General features: G+C 43.6%; 1 protein-coding gene across 1 annotated transcript in view; it reads right to left on the bottom strand.

The window, feature by feature from the left end:
- Window positions 1–339: 339 nt before the first annotated feature.
- The window catches only part of LOC124284253 (dentin sialophosphoprotein-like), a 104,645-nt gene continuing 80,907 nt past the window's right edge, over window positions 340–24,077 (bottom strand). Inside the window, exons 2-5 of the mRNA XM_046720321.1 lie at window positions 16,965–17,818; window positions 13,623–13,766; window positions 6,716–6,739; window positions 340–698 (exon numbers count right to left, since the gene is read on the bottom strand). Of these exons, the coding sequence (XP_046576277.1) occupies window positions 340–698; window positions 6,716–6,739; window positions 13,623–13,766; window positions 16,965–17,818 (1,381 nt within the window). The remainder of the gene's footprint in view (window positions 699–6,715; window positions 6,740–13,622; window positions 13,767–16,964; window positions 17,819–24,077) is intronic.

The following is a 24,077-nucleotide window of genomic DNA, read 5'->3' as shown; positions in this document are numbered from 1 at the left end:
CATCTACACCTTCACCATCATCTACACCTTCAACTTCATCTACACCCTCAATCTCATCTACACCTTCAACCTCACCTACAACCTCACCTTCATCTACAGCCTCACCCTCATCTACACCATCACCCTCGTCTACACCGTCACCCTCATCTACACCGTCACCTTCATCTACACCTTCACCCTCATCTACACCATCGCCCCCAACCTCATCTACACCCTCACCCTCATCTACACTTCAACCTCATCTACACCTTCACCATCATCTACGCCCTCACCCTCATCTACAACCTCACCCTCATCTACACCCTCATCTACACCCTCAACCTCATCTACACCTTCACCCTAATCTACACCCTCAACCTCATCTACACCTTCACCCTCATCTACACCTTCAACTTCATCTACACCCTCAACCTCATCTACACCTTCACCCTCACCTACAACCTCACCTTCATCTACAGCCTCACCCTCATCTACACCATCACCCTCGTCTACACCGTCACCCTCATCTACACCGTCACCTTCATCTACACCTTCACCCTCATCTACACCATCGCCCTCATCCTCATCTACACCTTCACCCTCAACCTCATCTACACCTTCACCCTCATCTACACTCTTAACCTCATCTACACACTCACCCTCATCTACACACTCACCCTCATCTACACCTTCACCCTCATCTACATCCTCAACCTCATCTACACCCTCACCCTCATCTACACTTTCACCCTCATCTACACCTTCAACTTCATCTACACCTTCACACTCATCTACACCCTCACCCTCATTTACAACCTCACCCACATCTACACCATTACCCTCATCTACACCATCACGCTCATCTACACCTTCACCCTCATCTACACCCTCAGTCTCATTTACAACCTCACCCTCATCTACACCTTCACCCTCAGTCGTCAAATATTTATGTACTTATGTGATATTCTATCAAGCACAATTGATCTTCTTGGTTAGCAAAAGGTTCCATAGGGTAGCCATGTTTGCACGTGAACTATGGATTTACCTCAAGTGGGATTTTAGGGGACTATTTAGTATGTAGGAAGGTTTGTAGAACATATCTGCCAAGTTTCCTTTCTTCATCATTTTTTCCGACCTTTTTGCTAATTTGACTGGCCTAATAGGGGTAATTATATGTAGGGTACTGTTTTTCAGGGCAGAGATACTTCTTCTTTGTAATGGTATGTATGTGAGTGTTTTATTTTTCTTCAGTTCCTAAAGCACCTAATGTAAAATGTCTTTGAATTTACTATTCCTGTTCTATTTAAACAAACATGACATCTATTTTTTTTATTGACGACAGAGAAAATTACATGTTCGTTTTTCTTTGGAAACAGAACAGACCCCCGCCTTGAATCCTTGGGCGATAGATTGCACGTAAAGTCAACAAAATGTTTTGTGCAAAGCACAAAAATGAGTCTCTGGATACAATGCATGATTCCAATACCACACACCACTTCTGTTCTGGCGATTGTATATGGCAACGGTACATATGAACAGTAGAATTAGTCCAGGCTTAAGTTGTACTGTCTCAGAATGTTTTGAACGTCTCTTATTAGTTGCACCACAGCGTTGCCATCGAAGCAGATAAGTCTTCTCAGAGTGTATCACCGTTCTCTTGTGTGCTCATTACAAATACCTCAGTGTCAGTTATAATGGCCCTTGTGCAGTGTAAACGTGTTCTGCTAATGCAACTGGCAAAATACCACTCTAAATGTTGACGTCTGCATTCAGTAGCACATTAAATATTAAACTTATGAGTCAAAAAAGAAACTTCACAAAATGTAATTTGAAAAATAATGAATAATTTTTCTCTGATGATAAATCTATGTATCCGAAATGGGATCCCTATCTTTCGACTCTAGAAAAATATGGCAAAACCCACTCAAAACCATCCATTCGTCGTGCCAAATCAGGTTTTGCGCGTGCAATCGATCACGTGATCTTCGCATCGAAGTTTTCTTCATATGCACGTGTTTGCATTGGCCTCAAGAATTGAAACACTTTTAAACCACAGTTCTAACGGTACTTGAAATGCCACGATTGTCAAATGTGCAACGTGAACGTGCCGTTGGCATGTTGCAAGTGGGAAGATCAGTTATTGACGTCACAAGAGCAACGTGATGCAGCCGTCGTACTGTGTATGACTTGCGAGGTCGTCTACAACAAACTGGCACCACTTTTGATCCCCCGAGATCGGGTCGTCCACGTGTGACGTCACGAGCAGAAGACCGTCAAATCGTCCTACGTCACCTACGTGACAGATTTCTGCCGGCTACACGAACCAGGGTTGAGATGTTTAGAGGTCGATTGTCCTCACAGACCATTCGAAATCGGTTGCGGGCTGCCAATCTCCTTTCTCGACGTCCATATCGTGAGCCAATATTGACGCCGTTTCATCAACGTCAACGTCTGCTGTGGGCCCAACGTCACCTCCGATGGACCCAGAGAGACTGGAATCGAGTCGTCTTTAGCGATGAATCCAGGTTTACCCTCAGATTCGCGGACGGCAGGCATAGGGTCTGGAGACGACGTCGTAAACGGTGTGCCTAATGTTGTGTACAGGAAGTCGAAGGATTCGGGGGCGGAAGTTGCATGGTGTGGGGTGCTTTCTGAACTCGTTCCTTTCATGGCTGTCTACAGTTCCAGCATGATAATGCTCGGCCGAATACCGCGATGTTGACACGAAATTTCCTTCAAAGCGTTGGAATCAACGTCATGGACTTGCCATCGAGGTCCCCTGGCCTTAATCCAATAGAGCACGTTTGGCATGCACTTGGAAGAAGGCTTCGTGGTCTTAGGAACCAACCTCAGAATTTGCAGGAACTTGGCGCTGCCTTGCAAGAGTCAATGGCGCAGAATCCCCAACCACGTGTTCACAAGCATCAGGCAGTCGATGAGGACACGGTGTTTGGCGGGGCGGCCAAACACGATATTGAACTGAGAAATTTCGCATGTTTTATTCTTGTGACTTGATATTCTGTATACCCATGTTTTGGAACTGCGGTGTAGCTTAATGGAACTGATTATGGCACTGTCAGTGTATCGAGTACATCACACAGATCTCAGCAATGAAATAATAATAATTTAACCATCTTACCATCTTTTGTTCATTTTATAGTGCCCTGAAGAAAGAATGTGAAGTTTCTTTTTTGACTCAGTATATTACCACATGGAATTAGTGTTATCAAAGTATACGATTTATGTCGCTCTGTCATTCAAAGACATCTCCATTACTTAGAAGCTATTATCATATGATGTATTTGCCTGTGTTAAAAAGAACACAAGGAAGCATGTAGCTTTTCATAAAATGATCAGCTTCTGTTATTCATACGAAGGAAATCCATGCTTTTCCTAAATCTTGCCATTCACTTTGGTGTCAAAAGGGACAGAAAATTCAATGATGTAAATACATTCATTGGCTTTATCAAAAAGGACAGGATCAGCTTTGTTGACTGTATATGGGTCTATTCCAAGGAAGTTTAATGCTCAGGTCCTGCAGATTCCAGAACACTACTTGTTTTAAGAATTGGCCTCACAACAGCTCAGCTACATCATGTTATTTCTTCTCCATGACTACTTGATAGGTACATGACCCCGAGATATTCGCCTCGGCTGTTTCCAAGAGATCCTCCCTCAGAGGAAACCGGATATGAGATCAATTCATGATTTCTTGCCCTCCAGTACACTTCATGCACTTGTACCTCATACATCACTTGTACCTTATACATCACATCAATCACTTGTACCTCACACATCACTTCAATCATTTGCACCATATACATCACTTGTTCCCATACATCACTTGTACCTTATACATCACTTGTATCTTATTCTTCACGTGTACCTTATACATCACTTGTACCTCATACATCACTTCAATCAGTTGGGCCATATACATCACTTGTACCTCATACATCACTTGTACCTTATACATCACATAAATCAGTTGTACCTCATACACCACTTCAATCATTTGCACCTCATACATCACTTGTACCTCATACGTCACTTGTACCTTATACATCACTTGTACCTTATACATCACTTGTGTCTTATACATCACTTGTACCTCATACATCACTTGTACCTCATACATCACTTGTACCTTATACATCAGTTGTACCTCATACATAACTTGTACCTTATACATCACACCAATCACTTGTACCACATACTTCACTTCAATCATTTGTACCTCATACATCACAAGTACCTTATACATCACTTGTACCTCATACATCACTTGTGCCTTATACATCACTTGTACCTTATACATCACTTCAATCATCTGTACCTTATACGTCATTTGTACCCTATATATCATTTGTACCTCATACATCACTGGTAACTTATGCATCACTTGTACCTTATACATCACTTGTACCTCATAGATCACTTCAATCATTTGTACCCGATACATCACTTGTACCTCATACATCACGTGTATCTTATACCTCATACATCAATTGTACCTCAAATATCACTTGTACCTTATACATCACTTGTACCTCATACATCACTTGTGCCTTATACATCACTTGTACCTTATACATCACTTCAATCATCTGTACCTTATACGTCATTTGTACCCTATATATCATTTGTACCTCATACATCACTGGTAACTTATGCATCACTTGTACCTTATACATCACTTGTACCTCATAGATCACTTCAATCATTTGTACCCGATACATCACTTGTACCTCATACATCACGTGTATCTTATACCTCATACATCAATTGTACCTCAAATATCACTTGTACCTTATACATCACTTGTACCTCATACATCACTTGTACCTTATACATCACATCAATCACTTGTACCTCACACATCACTTCAATCATTTGCACCATATACATCACTTGTTCCCATACATCACTTGTACCTTATACATCACTTGTATCTTATTCTTCACGTGTACCTTATACATCACTTGTACCTCATACATCACTTCAATCAGTTGGGCCATATACATCACTTGTACCTCATACATCACTTGTACCTTATACATCACATAAATCAGTTGTACCTCATACACCACTTCAATCATTTCCACCTCATACATCACTTGTACCTCATACGTCACTTGTACCTTATACATCACTTGTACCTTATACATCACTTGTGTCTTATACATCACTTGTTACCTCATACATCACTTGTACCTCATACATCACTTGTACCTTATACATCAGTTGTACCTCATACATAACTTGTACCTTATACATCACACCAATCACTTGTACCACATACTTCACTTCAATCATTTGTACCTCATACATCACAAGTACCTTATACATCACTTGTACCTCATACATCACTTGTGCCTTATACATCACTTGTACCTTATACATCACTTCAATCATCTGTACCTTATACGTCATTTGTACCCTATATATCATTTGTACCTCATACATCACTGGTAACTTATGCATCACTTGTACCTTATACATCACTTGTACCTCATAGATCACTTCAATCATTTGTACCCGATACATCACTTGTACCTCATACATCACGTGTATCTTATACCTCATACATCAATTGTACCTCAAATATCACTTGTGCCTTATACATCACTTGTACCTCATACATCACTTGTACCTCATACATCACTTGTACCTTATACATCACATCAATCACTTGTGCCTCATATATCACTTCAATCATTTGCACCTTATACATCACTTGTACCCCATACATCACTTGTACCTCATACATTACTTGTACCTTATACATCACTTGTACCTTATACATCACTTGTCCCTTATACATCACTTGTGCCTTATACATCACTTGTCCCTTATACATCACTTGTGCCTTATACATCACTTTTGCCTTATACATCACTTGTACTTTATACATCACTTGTGCCTTATACATCACTTCCCCGTGTGGACCCGGGGTCGAATAGGTCCACAGCACCCCGGTGCTGGTCGTAAGAGGCGACCAAATTGGGCAACCCGTTTGCTGTGGCTTGCATCCCTGTGTCGGCAGAGGAAGGGAGTCGTTGAGGATGACGGAACCGGCAATAGTGTTCAATAATCATAAACACCACTTCGACCCTAACTTTGCCTTGACGGGTGGTAGAATAGGCCCGATTCTACCAATCGGCTGGTCACGCCTTGCCCTATGCATGGAATGTCTATACACAATTTGGTATTACATAACACTTTTAGCCATGTTCAAAATGTTAACTAATATTCTACCAAAACAAATTAGCCTCGCAGACCCCTGCACAGAAGGCGGTGGCTCATGGGCCAATCTGGTGATGCTGACCTCCGATTTCTGTACGTCTCCAATTGATTGTCATGGACAGAACCATCCTGACCTTTAATCTGGTAGGCAGCTACAGCATTTCATGTCAAATTCGCTGGAGTATAACACCGCCTTATCCCTGGTCTTTGCATCTTGGAGATCCGCTGCAATATAAAATCGTCCTTGTTGACACTCCACGGTGGGTGGGGAGAGGGGATGCTGAACCACATTACTAATGACATGGCTTCCCAATACCCCGGTTCAAAACGAAGACACATGGATACTGACAATTCCTCGTCTTCCAAGTTTTGCCCAGTGTGGAAACGCGAATCCGAGATCCTAAAGATCAAGCACAAAGAAAATATCTCCTTTCATGAAGCAAAGAAGAGGGTTGCAAGTTTAACTACAGCCCCTTCAACCATCACCTACTCTTCTGCTGTCTCCCGTCTGAACCTGTGAATCACAAACACCAGAGCAAATGCCAAAACCAGAGACAGAAACTGCGGGCAGAAAAAGGGAAAAAAAGAGGCTAGAGAGACTAAGCAACTCGAACAACCGCCAAACACAAAACCAAAGGCCACCTCTCCCTCAGCGGTCCCCATCGAGGTCCATAACTCCTTTGGCCCTCTGGATATGGAGGTAACTCCATCTCCACCAGACACCAATAGGAGTTCATCAAACGCTTTCTCACGTTCACGTGACATGTCACCAGTGAAAGCGCCGTGAATCCACAAAACATGATCCAATGGAATTGCAGAGGACTAAAGAATAATTATAATGAATTACAGTTATTAATTCAAGACTTCAAACCATCCGCGTTTTGTCTCCAAGAAACCTACCTAAAAAGGACTGATAAATTTGACATCCGTCGGTACAGTTCCTACCACTCCTGTTCTCTCCCCGCGTAAAAGCTACAGGAGGCACTTCTATACTGGTAAGGCAGGGCATCCTCCACAGCCCTGTTCCACTTAACACCAACCTACAAACTGTTGCTGTCCGCATAACTCTGAACATAGGGTTTACACTATGTTCCCTCTATCTCCCTCCCACCTCAACTGTCCGCCTATCAGATCTTTAGAACTTATATGATCAACTCCCGAAGCCCTGCATAATCATGGGCGACTTCAACGGCCATAACCCCCTATGGGGGAGTACTGATACAAATAGTAAGGGAAAGGTCCTTGAAGAGTTTCTCTCCAATAATGATGTATGCATCTTCAACGATGGATCAAACACCTACCTCCATCCTGCCACTGGATCATACTCTGCTCTCGATCTATCACTTACAGATTCTAATCTTTTAAATGAGTTCGAATGGTCGGTCCATGACGACCTTTGTGGAAGCGACCACTTCCCAACAATTCTTACACCTATCAACCCCACAGATGAACCAAGATCAACAAGATGGAATTTTACTAAGGCCAATTGGCCTTTATTCCAAACCCCATGTTCAGAAAAACTTAAGCCGGACAACTCCAGGAATGTCCCTGACCCCATGGAACTATTTTCAGACGTCCTAAATGCCATCGGAGACAAAACCATTCCAAAGTCCTCTGCAAACCCGCACATACGCAAACCATGGTTTGATACAAACTGCAAACAAGCTAGGAAAAATAGGAAGAAGGCGGAAAAATATTTCCGACAACATCCTACAGTGCATAACCTGAATGCTGTTAAAATGACAAATGCCAGGGCAAAACGTACCTTCAAACAAACTAAACGCCGGTCATGGAGGAAATATGTGTCAAAAATCAACTCCCGCACACCCATGTCCAAGGTGTGGAACATGATTCAAAAGATTAAGGGCAAAGGGTCAAAATCAGGAGTTCACCACCTGAAAGATGGTGACTCCCTCCTAACAAATAAATCTGAAATTGCAAACAAACTTGGCGAAACTTTGGCAAACCACTCCTCCTCCTCAAATTATAACCCTCAGTTCCAGAAATACCAAACCCAACAAGAAAAGAAACCAGTCAATTTTAACTCTGATAATGGGGAGGATTACAACGAAACGTTTTCCCTCCATGAATTATGTACTGCCCTAGGACAGGCTCACGACACTGCGGCAGGAGCTGATGAAATCCATTATCAGCTTCTGAAACACCTCCCCGACACAGGCTTGGAAACACTCCTAAAGATATTTGATGACATCCGGACATCCGGACACTTCCCCCCTTCGTGGCACAATGCCATTATCATCCCTATACCAAAACCCGGCCGCGATCATACTGATCCCTCAAAGTACCGTCCTATATCACTAACTAGCTGCGTTTGCAAAACCATGAAGCGCATGGTCGACAATCGATTAATCTGGTACTTGGAGAGCAATAACCTCCTCAGTGACCACCAATGTGGTTTCCGAAAAAACCGAAGTAACATTGACCATCTGGTGCGTCTGGAATCATTCATCAAAAACTCCATAGTCAACAAACAACATACAGTATCTATCTTTTTCGACTTAGAAAAAGCATACGATACAACGTGGAAACATGGTATCCTAAAAGACTTACACGAGTTTGAATGGAGGGGTAGACTACCTCAATCCATATCTCAGTTTTTAAATAACAGACAATTTCAAGTTCGGGTGGGTTCCACACTGTCTGACTATTTCCACCAAGATCAGGGCGTCCCTCAGGGCAGCATCCTGTCTGTCACACTTTTTAGCATCAAAATTAACAGCCTCACTAACGTTCTGAACAGTTGCGTTGACGGTCCTTTTCGTGGATGACTTCAATATTTAATGTCGTGGTAAGAACATGCACACAATAGAAAGGCAGCTACAACTCTGCCTTAACAAAATCCAAAAATGGGCCAATGAAAATGGTTTTAAGTTTTCAAAATCTAAAACAAATTGTATTCACTTTTGTCTTAAATACAAACCACACAAGGATCCAGACGTATCTTTAGATGGTACTCCCATCAAGGTAGTAGAAGAGGCCAAATTCCTTGGACTCATATTCGACCGCCACCTGACATTCTTACCACACATAAAATATTTGAAAACAAAGTGCTTGAAGGCTCTAGACTTGCTAAAAGTAGTCTCAAATACTGAGTGGGGAGGGGATCAGACCACCCTCCTTCACTTGTACAGATCATTAGTTCGCAGTAAACTATATTATGGTTTACTTTAATGGTAAACTATATTATTGTCTACGATGCAGCCTGCTAAAGCAATTTAGAAAAATTAGACTCTATCCACCACCAAGGGCTGAGGCTCTGCCTGGGAGCTTTTAGGATCCTCCGGTAGACAGTCTATATGCGGAGGCCAATGAACCTTCCCTTGAACAACGCCGCATTAAACTCTCCCTGCCTTATATCACTAATTACGTTCAAATGAGTCCAATCCAGCATACAATTGTGTTTTCAACCCGCTCTTTGAAAACGTGTTGCCTAAACTGCCAAGCCTGGTTCCACCACTTGGAATCAGGATCAAACCACACATATCTGCAGCTAAAATTGATCTCAACATCAATGCACCATCAACACCATGGCAAATGGTGAAACCACAGGTCGATCTTACCCTCACCAAACTCAAAAAGTCTGAAACAAATCCTTTGGTGTTCCAACAGGAATACATCCAGTTACGTTCGAAGTATAACACTCACAGATCCATTTTCACAGACGGATCCAAGGACGATGGCCAAGTTGCCAGCGCTACAGTCATTGGAGCCAAGACTGTCTCCTCTAGGATCCCCGACAACAGTTCCATTTTCACCGCTGAAGCCAAAGCTATCTTCTCAGCTTTGACCTACATTCAACAGCAAAAACATTCCAAAAACTTCATCGTTTTTACAGATCCATTATCCTGCCTTCAAGCACTACAAACTGTGACTTCAAGTCACCCAATCATCCTGGACATATTAGAACTTTACAACGACCTTTCTACTGGCCAATGTAACATCGTCCTCTGCTGGTTGCCGGGTCACGTCGGCATAGCAGGTAACACCAAGGCCGATGCTGCAGCAAAAGCAGCTCTTTACAAGCCCCTATCTCCACTGCTAATCCCGTACAGTGACTTCAAACCCACTATCAAAAGCTATACTCGGGACCTGATGCAAAAAAGGTGGGACACTCAAGTAGGAAGAAACAAACTCCATGAATTGAAGCCAACAATCGGTTATACCTACTTGGGTTGTCAGTCAAGACGTGATGAGGTAATCTTACGACGATGTCGTATTGGCCACAGTCGATTTACACATGACTATCTGCTGAAAACGGATGGGGAAGGACCCCCCATGTGTGTCTCTTGCGATGAGGTTTTCACCATCAAGCATATTCTGCTTGAATGCGTGGACTTATCGTCTGCAAGGGACTAACATTGTGATGCAGCAAACCTAAAAGATCTCTTCTCCCGCGTGAGCGCTCATCTCATAGTGAACTACCTGAGGGAAGTTGATCTGTAACATAAATTGTAACTATGAAATGTAACAACCATAAATTGTAACTATGAAATGTGACTAACAAATTGCCTGCTTTTAAATTTGATGCTATGACTTTCGCTGCTTTTAAATGACAATGTAATCAATATATGTCTTTGAAATAAAACTCATTCCGAGTATGTACTTGCAATGTTTACTAATGCAAACTCGTCACTATATGGCTGGAATAATGCCGACGTGACGTAAAGCCCAACTCAACTCAACTATACGTCACTTGTACCCCATACGTCACTTGTGCCTTATACATCACTTGTGCCTTATATATCACTTGTACCTGATACACCACTTGTACCTTATACATTACTTCAATCACTTGTACTTGATAGATCACTTGTACCTCATACACCACTTGTACCTCATACATCACTTGTACCTTATACATCACTTGTACCTTATGTATTACTTGTGCCTTATACATCACTTGTACCTTATACATCACTTGTACCTTATACATCACTTGTGCCTTATACACTACTTCAATCACTTGTATCATATGCATCACTTGTGCCTTATACATCACATCAATCACTTGTACCTCATGCATCACTTCAATCATTTGTACCTCAAACATCACTTGTACCTCATACATCACTTCAATCACTTGTATCATATTCATCACTTATACCTTATACATCATGTTAACCACTTGTACCTGATACACCACTTGTACCTTATGCATTACTTTAATCACGTGTGCCTTATATATCACTTGTACCTTATACATCATATCAATCACTTGTACCTCATATACCACTTCAATCATGTGTACCTCACACATCACTTGTACCTGTTACATCAGTTGTACCTCATACATCACTTGTACCTTATACATCACTTCAATCACGTGTATCATATGCATCACTTGTACCTTATACATCACTTTAACCACTTGTACCTGATACACCACTTGTACCTTATACATTACTTCAATCACTTGTACCTTATACATCACTTGTACATCATACATCACTGGTACCTCATACATCACTTATGCCTTATACATCACTTGTACCTTATACATCATTTGTACGTCATACATCACTTGTACCTGTGCTTTAATTCCCAGATAATATATTTGGCCTTTTAATATTGTTAAGCATTACATACAACCCCTTGTGACGAAAGTGATGGCGTAAATCCGTCCATGCAGGAAGCAGGAAGCAGTAACTCACAGTAACTACCCAGTAAGGTAGTCTTGTTTTGTTTTGCTTGCTTGTGGCTAATCAATAAATAATAATACAAAAATATTATAAATAAATAAAGAGAGTCCAGCTGGGGTTCATGCAGGGAGCAGAAGTACAGTAACACCCAATGATCGGTGGTCTTGTTTGTTTGCTTCTGGCCTGAATGATATACCGAGAAATTGGTTTTACTTACATCTTGGGAATCTACATCAACATGAACCAGTGTTTTAATTCCTAGATATTCATTATTGTCCTTTGGTATTGGTAAGCATTACATACAACCACTTGTGACTGAAGAGGCTCCTTTTACGAATCATGCAGGAAGCATAAGCACTGTATATATACCGAGAAATTGTTTGTCTTGTTTCTGATATGGTTTGTTTCATAACTAAACTGTGATACCAACCGAACTATTTTACTGTCCTTTATAGACAGGTATTAAAACAAATAGCTACATTGTTCTCATTGCTATGTGGCGAAGTACAATTTTAAATCACTCATTCAATACAGTTTTAATTATCTACTGTGCCGTGTGTTTGGATACAAAGTAGCTTTCTTTGAACAGCAATGTATCTATCCAAAGTACGAAATCGTCTTTTCATTTCATGGAAACACTGGGTGTGTCATTCTTATGTAACATGGACTTTTGAACCATCACTGTGGTAACTCATCTACCGACATGTTTAAAGAAATCAAATATATGAACAACGTTTATATTGTCAGGTAGCAGCATTTACACATACGAAACTCAATCTGTAGCATACTGGATGAATATTTCGTCTGATATGTGTCACGAGAACATTTCTATCCCGCTGAGGCAAATTCCTGTTTCCACATCCATGTTGTCATGCGCAGTTTCTCACTGCAAGACCCCAGTCTGGGTTTCCCTTCTCTCTCTGCCATACGAACACATCCAGGTACCCGGATTTAGAAAGCGGGCAACCCCTGCTCCTTAGCATGAAATCAAATGTAAGACAAGTAAACTTCTTCATTCTAACGCACATTTGAAAACAGTCCTTTAAAGTTTAATAATGTCTGGCTTCGTTGAGAATGCGATATCATTGAAATATGCGGGAAATCATGTGCTCTGTTTATACAAAAAGAAATTATGCTACTGTAATACACGGGGATTCATACTCTCTGGCTTAATGCTTTCTCATATATTTTCATTGTTTTCGTTTTTAGTGTACCACTGGTATCCGATAACTCACCTACTAATGAAGTGATATGTGTACATTCAACTTAATGCTAAGATTACATAGAGGATATTATATAAGTGCACATGTTATACCATGTTTACGACACGAGTGCCTGATATTTCCCGACAAGTGTAGTAAACATAATAATTATAATATGGGCACGAATATAATGTTCTATTCAATACCGAAGCAGTCAAACTGAGAAAAATAAACCCAAATCTACTTTCAAACAGGCTGACTATCCGCTATCGCGGCATGTAGAACGCCACGTTATAGAAGAAACGTGAGGTCATAGCATTGTTCCTGACGTAATGTCACCATGACAAAGTGATATTTTGCCCTAGGACATGGTATGAAAACTATGAACCCTTATATTTCACCCTCGTAGGTAATAAGTTTTAATATGTAATAGTCATACAGCTTGACTTATAACTGATAATATCCTGTCTGTATTTACGTGAGACCCTACAGACAAAAGCGTTTAAAAAAACCTGCCTTTCCAAAAGTGACTTACGTCTGACACAGCTGTTACTGGCAGGGTTGAAGCTGTACCCTGGTACACACTTGCAGGTCTTGTTGAAGCACACGAACTTCCTTGCTTCTGGACAATCAGATGGCCTTGTACATCTCATCTCAAGGATGCTGTCGACCGTGTGATCTGTGAATGTTCACAGTTATTTCTTAAGTAAGTACTGTCAAAGTCGTTTTATTCTTTCTCTTGATGTCAGTTTACCGCTCGTTTGTACATTATATTGTCCTGAATAGTGTTTTCTTTTAAAATATTAAATGCTAGTTTTAAAATCTCCATCTGTGACATTTTTGTTGTTGTACTGTCTTTTGTTGAAATATTTTTTAATCAATCTCTATCTAATATCATTACATGGTTTGGTTTAGTCACAATATGGCTGAAATACTTCACATGTGAGTACAAGTCTTAACTCACTTACTCACTCTCATATTATGGCATTCAGATTTTAATATTGCTATGGTTTGCATGAAAAATCTTACCTTCAACACACTGCGTCACCACGACGTCTTACAACGCACCGGGTCTTTGGTTTACAGTTCAGGAAGGAGCACGCATCTGCTGAAAACTAAACATAAATAGGCATAGGTTGGTAACAAGCTGAAATCGTCCGGGAGGCGAGACATCCGGATTATCGGGGTCCGGACTAACGGGGCTTCACTGTACTTCCTAAACCGCTCCGAGCAATGTCAGTGTATTTGTCGAAGATGATAAGCGATGCGTGTAAAGAATTTAATACGTCCTGTGAGTGTGTTTTAATGATAAATATCCCGTGTTAGGAATGAACATATATATACATGACTGTATATTCTTTGTACAGAATATTTACTGTCACTGTCACTGGATCCAAAACAAATTCTTCAAGGTCACACAGCAGCTCCATGTTCACAGCCTGGGCATGCGCCTTTTTATCAGCTCTTAAACATATCAATAAACAGTTTAAACATAAACAATACATAATATTCTCAGGTTCTCTTTTGTGCCCGCAGGCTATTAAAACATTTTTAAAAAAACCCATCGGAAATGACATCGGAAAGTTGCTCAAATACACAGAAACATGGACCTGTCCGTCTTGTATAATGAATGTAAATCATATTATGTAAATACTAAGGAGAGGGTGTTATTAGTTGTATAACTTGTACCCAATACTTTTCTCATGAATATAATATGTTCAAAACAAACAACGTCTTATACCCTAGAGCGACCACACACCTGTTATTAAACATTCGAGATCTAATGCAAAAGAAGTCTGACACTATATACAAGAAAGCCCGCGCAAGTCTAGAAAATGAGGCAAGTCTAGATTTCCACAGCTTCAGAAAGTCTCAGGGCTCCTATTCATTATATTATATTTTGTTTTACTATGAACATTTCTGTCAAATATGGTCATTTCAGAGACTAGTTGAGACTACTTTAAGTCCAGATTCGAATAGGTCATTATGCAACATCACCGCATTGGCCACAAAAGATATATTCACGAATGTTTATCAAAAGGTGAGGATCCTCCGTTTTGTATCCCTTGTGATGAAAGAATCACGGTCAAGCATGTTCTGCTTGACTGTATCGAGTTTTGCATCACAAGGGACCAATATTTCAATGTCAAAACAACGGAGGATCTTCTTACTATAGTCCATTATTACGGATAGTGTCACAGAGGATGGTCACACAGCTGCATAGTGTCACAGCTGGATGGTGTCACAGCGGAATGGTGTCACAAAGGATGGTCACACAGTTGGATGGTGTCACAGAGGATGGTCACACAGCTAGATGGTGTCACAGAGGATGGTGTCACAGCGGGATGGTGTCACAGAGGATGGTCACACAGTTGGATGGTGTCACAGAGGATGGTCACACAGCTGGATGGTGTCACAGAGGATGGTCACACAGCTGGATATTGACACAGAGGATGGTCACACAGTTGGATGGTGTCACAGTGGGTGGTGTCATAGTGCGTGGTGTCACAGGTTGACGGTGTCGCAGGTGGGTGATGTCACAGTGGGTGGTGTCACAGCTTGATGGCGTCACAGTGCGTGGTGTAACAGGTGGAATGTGTCACAGCTTGATGGTGTCACAGTGGGTGGTGTCACAGTGGATGGTGTCGCAGATTGAGGGTGTCACAGTACAGTGGGTGGTGTCACAGATGGTGGTGTCACAGTACAGTGGGTGGTGTCACAGTACAGTGGGTGGTGTCACAGTACAGTGGATGGTGTCACAGTACAGTGGGTGGTGTCACAGGTGGTGTCACTGCGGGTAGTGTCAATGTGGGTATTGTCACTGTGGGTGGTGTCACTGTGGAAAGTGTCACTGTGGATAGTGTCACAGTGGGTACTGTCACTGTGGGTAGTGTCACTGTGGGTGGTGTCACTGTGGGTAGTGTCACTGTGGGTAGTGTCACAGTGGGAAGTGTCACTGTGGGTAGTGTCACAGTGGGAAGTGTCACTGTGGGTAGTGTCACAGTGGGTACTGTCACTGTGGGTACTGTCACTGTGGGTGGTGTCACAGTGGGTAGTGTCACTGTGGGTGATGTCACAATGCTGTGGGTAGTGTCACTGTGGGTGGTGTCACAGTGGGTGGTGTCACAGTGGGTGGTGTCGCTGTGGGTGGTGTCACTGTGGGTAGTGTCACTGTGGGTAGTGTCACTGTCGGTAGTGTCACAATGGGTAGTGTCACAGTGGGTAGTGTCACTGTGGGTTGTGTCACAGTGGGTAGTGTCACTGTGGGTTGTGTCACAGTGGTTCGTGTCACAGTTGGTGGTGTCACTGTAGGTGGTGTCACAGTGGGTGGTGTCACTGTGGGTAGTGTCACTGTGGGTAGTGTCACAGTGGGTAGTGGCACTGTAGGTAGTGTCACTGTGGGTGGTGTCACAGTGGGTGTTTGTAACTGTGTGTGGTGTCACAGTAAAGTGAGTGGTGTCACAGTACAGTGGGTGGTGTCACAGTACAGTGGGTGGTGTCACTGTGGGTGATGTCACTGTGGGTGGTGTCACAGTGGGTGATGTCGCTGTGGGTGGTGTCACAGTGGATGGTGTCACAGTGGGTGGTGTCACTCTGGGTGGTGTCACTGGGTGGTGCCACAGTACAGTTTGTGGTGTCACAGTACAGTGCGTAGTGTCACTGTGGCTGGTGTCACAGTACAGTGGGTGGTGTCACTGAGGGTGGTGTCACTGAGGGTGGTGTCACAGTGGGTGGTGTCACAGTGGGTGTCTTCACAGATGGAAAGTGTCTCCGTTGGTTGTGTCACAGTGGGTGGTGTCACAGGTGGTGGTGTCACAGTACAGTGGGTGGTGTCACAGTACAGTGGGTGGTGTCACAGGTGGTGGCGTCACAGTACAGTGGGCGGTGTCACTGTGGGTGGTGTCACTGTGGTTAGTGTCACAGTGGGTGGTGTCACAGTGGGTGATGTCACTGTGGGTGGTGTTACTGTGGGTAGTGTCACAGTGGGTAGTGTCACTCTGGGTGGTGTCACAGTGGGTAGTGTCACTGTGGGTGGTGTCACTGTGGGTAGTGTCACTGTGGGTAGTGTCACAGTGGGTAGTGTCACAGTGGGTTGTGTCACAGTGGGTAGTGTCACTGTGGGTTGTGTCACAGTGGGTAGTGTCACAGTGGGTGGTGTGACTGTAGGTGGTGTCACTGTCGGTAGTGTCACTGTGGGTTGTTTCACTGTGGGTGATGTCCCAGTGGGTTGTGTCCCAGTGGGTGGTGTCACAGGAGGTGGTGTCACAGTACAGTGGTTGGTGTCGCAGTACAGTGGGTGGTGTCACAGGTGGTGGCGTCACAGTACAGTGGGCGGTGTCACTGTGGGTGGTGTCACTGTGGTTAGTGTCACAGTGGGTGGTGTCACAGTGGGTGGTGTCACTGTGGGTAGTGTCACTGTGGGTCGTGTCACAGTGGGTAGTGTCACTGTGGGTGGTGTCACAGTAGGTAGTGTCACTGTGGGTGGTGTCACTGTGGGTAGTGTCACTGTGGGTGGTGTCACTGTAGGTAGTGTCACTGTGGGTAGTGTCACTGTGGGTGGTGTCACTGTGGGTGGTGTCACTGTGGGTGGTGTCACAGTGGTTAGTGTCACAGTGGGTGGTGTCATAGTGGACGGTGTCAATGTGGGTGGTGTCACTGTGGGTAGTGTAACAGTGGGTAGTGTCACTGTGGGTGGTGTCACAGTTGGTAGTGTCACTGTGGGTAGTGTCACTGTGGGTAGTGTCACAGTGGTTAGTGTCACTGTGGGTTGTGTCACAGTGGGTAGTGTCACTGTGGGTTGTGTCTCAGTGGTTTGTGTCACAGTGGGTGGTGTCACTGTAGGTGGTGTCACTGTGGGTGGTGTCACTGTGGGTAGTGTCACTGTGGGTAGTGTCACTGTGGGTAGTGTCACTGTAGGTAGTGTCACTGTGTGTGGTGTCACAGTGGGTGGTGTCACTGTGTGTGGTGTCACAGTAATGTGGGTGGTGTTACAGTACAGTGGGTGGTGTCACAGTACAGTGGGTGGTGTCACTGTGGGTGGTGTCCCAGTGGGTGGTGTCGCTGTGGGTGGTGTCACAGTGGCTGGTGTCACAGTGGGTGGTGTCACTCTGGGTTGTGTCACTGTGGGTGGTGTCACAGTACAGTTTGTGGTGTCACAGTAGAGTGGGTGGTGTCACAGTACAGTGGGTAGTGTCACCGTTGGTGGTGTCACTGTGGGTGGTGTCACAGTACAGTTGGTGGTGTCACTGAGGGTGGTGTCACTGTGAGTGGTGTCACAGTGGGTGGTGTAACAGTGGGTGTCTTCACAGGTGCAAAGTGTCTCCGTTGGTTGTGTCACAGAGGGTGGTGTCACAGGTGGTGGCGTCACAGTACAGTGGTTGGTGTCACAGTACAGTGGTTGGTGTCACAGGTGATGACGTCACAGTACAGTGGGTGATGTCACAGTACTGTGGGTAATGTCACTGTGGGTGGTGTCACAGTGGGTGGTGTCACAGTGGGTGTCTTCACAGGTGGATAGTGTCATCGTGGGTTGTGTCACAATGGGTGGTGTCACAGGTGGTGGTGTCACAGTACAGTGGGTGGTGTCACAGTGGGTGATGTCACAGTTGGATGGTGTCACCCTGGGTTGTGTCACAGTGGGTGGTGTCACAGTGGGTGGTGTAACAGTGGGTGGGTTGTGTCACAGGTGGGTGGTGTCACAGTGGGTGGTGTCACAGTTCAGTGGGTGGTGTCACAGTGGGTTGTGTCATAGGTGGATGGTGTCACCGTGGGTTTTTGGCATTATCATCGTTTAACCACTTAAGTAGGTTTTATCTCATGAAGTTTGTTTATAGCCACTTGGGTGTTCCAGTTTCTTTGCCCTAATTGTTGAATATTATTTTTGATCCAAGATTCATAACCGCAGTGTGTAATCATATTGTTAGAACAGAATTTATAGCTGACGGATCCTATTTACCGGATTTTATGATTTTTCCGTGTAAGAGCAAATAACAATCCGCAGATTGTCAAAATGTTTCCAATTACTTACATGTCAAATTCATGCTCATACAATCCCAGCATTAACGAAAAGCCGTTTCGTAAACCATGCATATTCATGTAGGTTAAGATGCCATTTTGTGAACACCTGTCGCTGCCAACGTCAATACTGCTGTACATGTTTGATATTGTCATTGAGGTGACGATTTTTCATGGAAAGTACGGTAGACTTACTATAGGCGTTGGTTTATCAAGATGAAGGTGTTATACTTCCCTGCTTTCCTATCAAGTATGTTAAAACAATAACATTGGCCCTGAATCTATTTAGGTAACCTGAGGTTAACCATAAACAAATTTGAACAGATACAAATAAACAGATCATCTGATGGATTAATGGATGGATTAACTGGACACATAAAACGCGCCATGGCGTCTGCCCCTTGCAAATGACGTCTTTGGTGCCAAACAGATAAACAAATGACGTCATTAGACCCTATTAGACCCATTTCACGTGGTGCAGGTATAGGTGTGGTTCGTGTGTCTCGATGAGCACCCTACTGTTTTAACCCTCTTGTTGTCTCACCGTCAGCTGGCTTTGTGTACCGATCAGTTCCAAACTGTGATGATGTTGCAGTTTGAAAACACATTTACATTGTACAAAATTTGGTTACCACGTAACCAAATTGTATAACATTCAACCAGAGTCTGTGGCCTTTCCAATAGTATCTTCTTTCAGCAAAACTAAAACGTATATATGCCCTACATCTGGCTTGCCATCGGTGAATGTGAATGGCATTCGAAGTTTAATTTGCTACTTAATTTCTACAGTACAGTACAGTATATGTCCCTCCCCTTCAGCCCTCATATTGATGTTGAAACCATATTCGGCACCCTTGAAGAGCAACCTCCTCGTGGTGGGTGCTGGGTAACGTCAATGGCTCTTCGCCCCCGTGTGGACCCGGGGTCGAATAGGTCCACAGCACCCCATTGCTGTAAGAGGCGACCAAATTGGGCAACCCGTTTGCCGTCACGCCTTGCCCTATGCATGGAATGTCTATACAAAATTTGGTATTACATAACACTTTTGACCATGTTCAAAATGTTAACTAATATCCTACCAAGACAAATTAGCCTCGCAGGCCCCTGCACAGAAGGCGGTGGCTCATGGGCCAATCTGGTGATGCTGACCTCCGATTTCTGTACGTCTCCAATTGATTGTCATGGACAGAACCATCCTGACCTTTAATCTGGTAGGTAGCTACAGCATTTCATGTCAAATTCGCTGGAGTATAACACCCCCTTATCCCTGGTCTTTGCATCTTGGAGATCCGCTGCAATATAAGATCGTCCTTGTTGACACTCCAAGGTGGGTGGGGAGAGGGGATGCTGAACCACATTACTAATGACATGGCTTCCCAATACCCCGGTTCAAAACGAAGACACATGGATACCGACAATTCCTCGTCTGACGAGACCACGCCCCCCCGACCTGACTACTGGCAACGCTTCCTGATCATTGAGGCTTGTGACAAGCAACCTTTCTAATTGAATCCTTTTGCAATCTCCAAAGGTATCGCTGGTATCTGCGGAGAGGTTGCCAATGTTACAAAGCTCCGATCTGGCTCTCTCCTGATAGAATGTACCCGGAAACAACAATCCTTGAATCTCCTCAAAATAAAAGAATTTGTCAATATCAAGGTTGCTGTCTCAGCACAAAAAAACCTTAACGCGTGTAGAGGCATTGTACGGGACAGAGCTCGATGCCTGTCTGACATGACTGAAGAACAAATTGTCAAGGAACTCTCTCAGCAATCCGTCACAGCTGTAAAACGATTCACCTTCAAAAAGGATGGTGTTGTTCAACCAACGAACACCTATCTCTTCACATTCGCGCGAGCAAACATCCCTGACTCGATTAAAGCTGGTTATTGTAGCATTGGTGTGGAGGTGTATGTCCCCAATCCACTACGGTGCTACAACTGCCAAAAGTTTGGACACGGATCCAAGTCCTGTCGTTCCTCTGCTGTTTGTTACCGCTGTGGTGACAAGCATGAAGGCAACGACTGTACTAAGGAAGTGAAGCGCACAAACTTCGATGGTAACCATATGGCCTCTTCCAAGTTCTGTCCAGTGTGGAAACGCGAATCCGAGATACTAAAGATCAAGCACAAAGAAAATATCTCCTTTCACGAAGCAAAGAAGAGGGTTGCAAGTTTAACTGCAGCCCCTTCAACCATCACCTACTCTTCTGCTGTCTCCCGTCCTACTATCACTACTGCAACCATCTCATGTCAGACCGACCTGACATGGATCATGTCTTCTCAGCCAACTCAACTCAACGCAACTAAGCCCAGCAACTCCATCTCAAACGCCAAAAGGCAAAACCTCTGAATGACAAACACCAGAGCAAATGCCAAAGCCAGAGACAGAAACTGCGCGCAGAAAAAGGGAAAGAAAGAGGCTAGAGAGACTAAAGCAACTCGAACAACCGCCAAACACAAAACCAAAGGCCACCTCTCCCTCAGAGGTCCCCATCGAGGTCCATAACTCCTTTGGCCCTCTGGATATGGAGGTAACTCCATCTCCACCAGACACCAATAGGAGTTCATCAAACGCTTTCTCACGTTCACGAGACATGTCACCAGTGGAAGCACCATGAATCCACAAAACATGATCCAATGGAATTGCAGAGGACTAAAGAATAATTATAATGAATTACAGTTATTGATTCAAGACTTCAAACCATCCGCGTTTTGTCTCCAAGAAACCTACCTAAAAAGGACTGATAAATTTGACATCCGTCGGTACAGTTCCTACCACTCCTTTTCTCCTCCCGACGTAAAAGCTACAGGAGGCACTTCTATCCTGGTGAGGCAGGGCATCCTCCATAGCCCTGTTCCACTTAACACCAACCTACAAAGTTTTGCTGTCCGCATAATTCTGAACATAGGGTTTACATTATGTTCCCTCTATCTCCCTCCCACCTCAACTGTCCGCCTATCAGATCTTCAGAACTTATATGATCAACTCCCGAAGCCCTGCATATTCATGGGCGACTTCAACGGCCATAACCCCCTATGGGGGAATACTGATACAAATAGTAAAGGAAAGGTCCTTGAAGAGTTTCTCTCAAATAATGATGTATGCATCTTCAACGATGGATCAAACACCTACCTCCATCCTGCCACTGGATCATACTCTGCTCTTGATCTATCACTTACAGACTCTAATCTTTTAAATGAGTTCGAATGGTCGGTCCATGACGACCTTTGTGGAAACGACCACTTCCCAACAATTCTTACTCCTATCAACCCCACAGATGAACCACCATCAACAAGATGGAATTTTACTAAGGCCAATTGGCCTTTATTCCAAACCCCATGTTCAGAAAAAAAGCCGGACAACTTCAGGAATGTTCCTGTCCCCATGGAACTATTTTCAGACGTCCTAAATGCCATCGGAGACAAAACCATTCCAAAGTCCTCTGCAAACCCGCACATACGCAAACCATGGTTTGATACAAACTGCAAACAAGCTAGGAAAAATAGGAAGAAGGCGGAAAAATATTTCCGACAACATCCTACAGTGCATAACCTGAATGCTGTTAAAATGACAAATGCCAGGGCAAAACGTACCTTCAAACAAACTAAACGCCGGTCATGGAGGAAATATGTGTCAAAAATCAACTCCCGCACACCCATGTCCAAGGTGTGGAACATGATTCAAAAGATTAAGGGCAAGGGTCAAAATCAGGAGTTCACCACCTGAAAGATGGTGACTCCCTCCTAACAAATAAATCTGAAATTGCAAACAAACTTGGCGAAACTTTGGCAAACCACGCCTCCTCATCAAATTATAATCCTCAGTTCCAGAAATACCAAACCCAACAAGAAAAGAAACCAGTCAATTTTAACTCTGATAATGGGGAGGATTACAACGAAACGTTTTCCCTCCATGAATTATGTACTGCCCTAGGACAGGCTCACGACACTGCGGCAGGAGCTGATGAAATCCATTATCAGCTTCTGAAACACCTCCCCGACACAGGCATTTGATGACATCTGGACATCTGGACATCTGGACATCCGGACACTTCCCCCCTTCCTGGCACAATGCCATTATTATCCCTATACCAAAACCCGGCCGCGATCATACTGATCCCTCAAAGTACCGTCCTATATCACTAACTAGCTGCGTTTGCAAAACCATGAAGCGCATGGTCAACAATCGATTTATCTGGTACTTGGAGACCAATAACCTCCTTAGTGACCTCCAATGTGGTTTCGGAAAAACCCGAAGTACCATTGACCATCTGGTGCGTCTGGAATCATTCATCAAAAACTCCATTGTCAACAAACAACATACAGTATCTATCTTTTTCGACTTAGAAAAAGCATACGATACAACGTGGAAACATGGTATACTAAAAGATTTACACGAGTTTGGATTGAGGGGTAGACTACCTCAATTCATATCTCAGTTTTTAGATAACAGACATTTTCAAGTTCGGGTGGGTTCCACACTGTCTGACTATTTCCACCAAGATCAGGGCGTCCCCCAAGGCAGCATCCTGTCTGTCACACTTTTTAGCATCAAAATTAACAGCCTCACTAACGTTGAAATGAAAATGGTTTTAAGTTTTCAAAATCTAAAACAAATTGTATTCACTTTTGTCGTAAATACAAACCACACAAGGATCCAGACCTAACTGTAGATGGTACTCCCATCAAGGTAGTAGAAGAGACCAAATTCCTTGGACTCATATTCGACCGCCACCTGACATTCTTACCACACATAAAATATTTGAAAACAAAGTGCTTGAAGGCTCTAGCTTGCTAAAAGTAATCTCAAATACAGAGTGGGGAGGGGATAAGACCACCCTCCTTCACTTGTACAGATCATTAGTTCGCAGTAAACTAGATTATGGCTCCATTGTCTACGGTGGAGCCTGCTAGCCAGGCTCTGCCTGGGAGCTTTTAGGACCTCTCCGGAATACAGTCTATATGCGGAGGCC

The sequence above is a fragment of the Haliotis rubra genome, unplaced genomic scaffold, assembly GCF_003918875.1.
Source record: "Haliotis rubra isolate DU_JTF1 unplaced genomic scaffold, ASM391887v1 Scf332, whole genome shotgun sequence".
In the NCBI taxonomy this organism is placed as follows: domain Eukaryota; kingdom Metazoa; phylum Mollusca; class Gastropoda; order Lepetellida; family Haliotidae; genus Haliotis; species Haliotis rubra.
The sequence above is the reverse complement of the archived record's forward strand: the minus strand, read 5'-3'. Positions and strand labels throughout refer to the sequence as shown.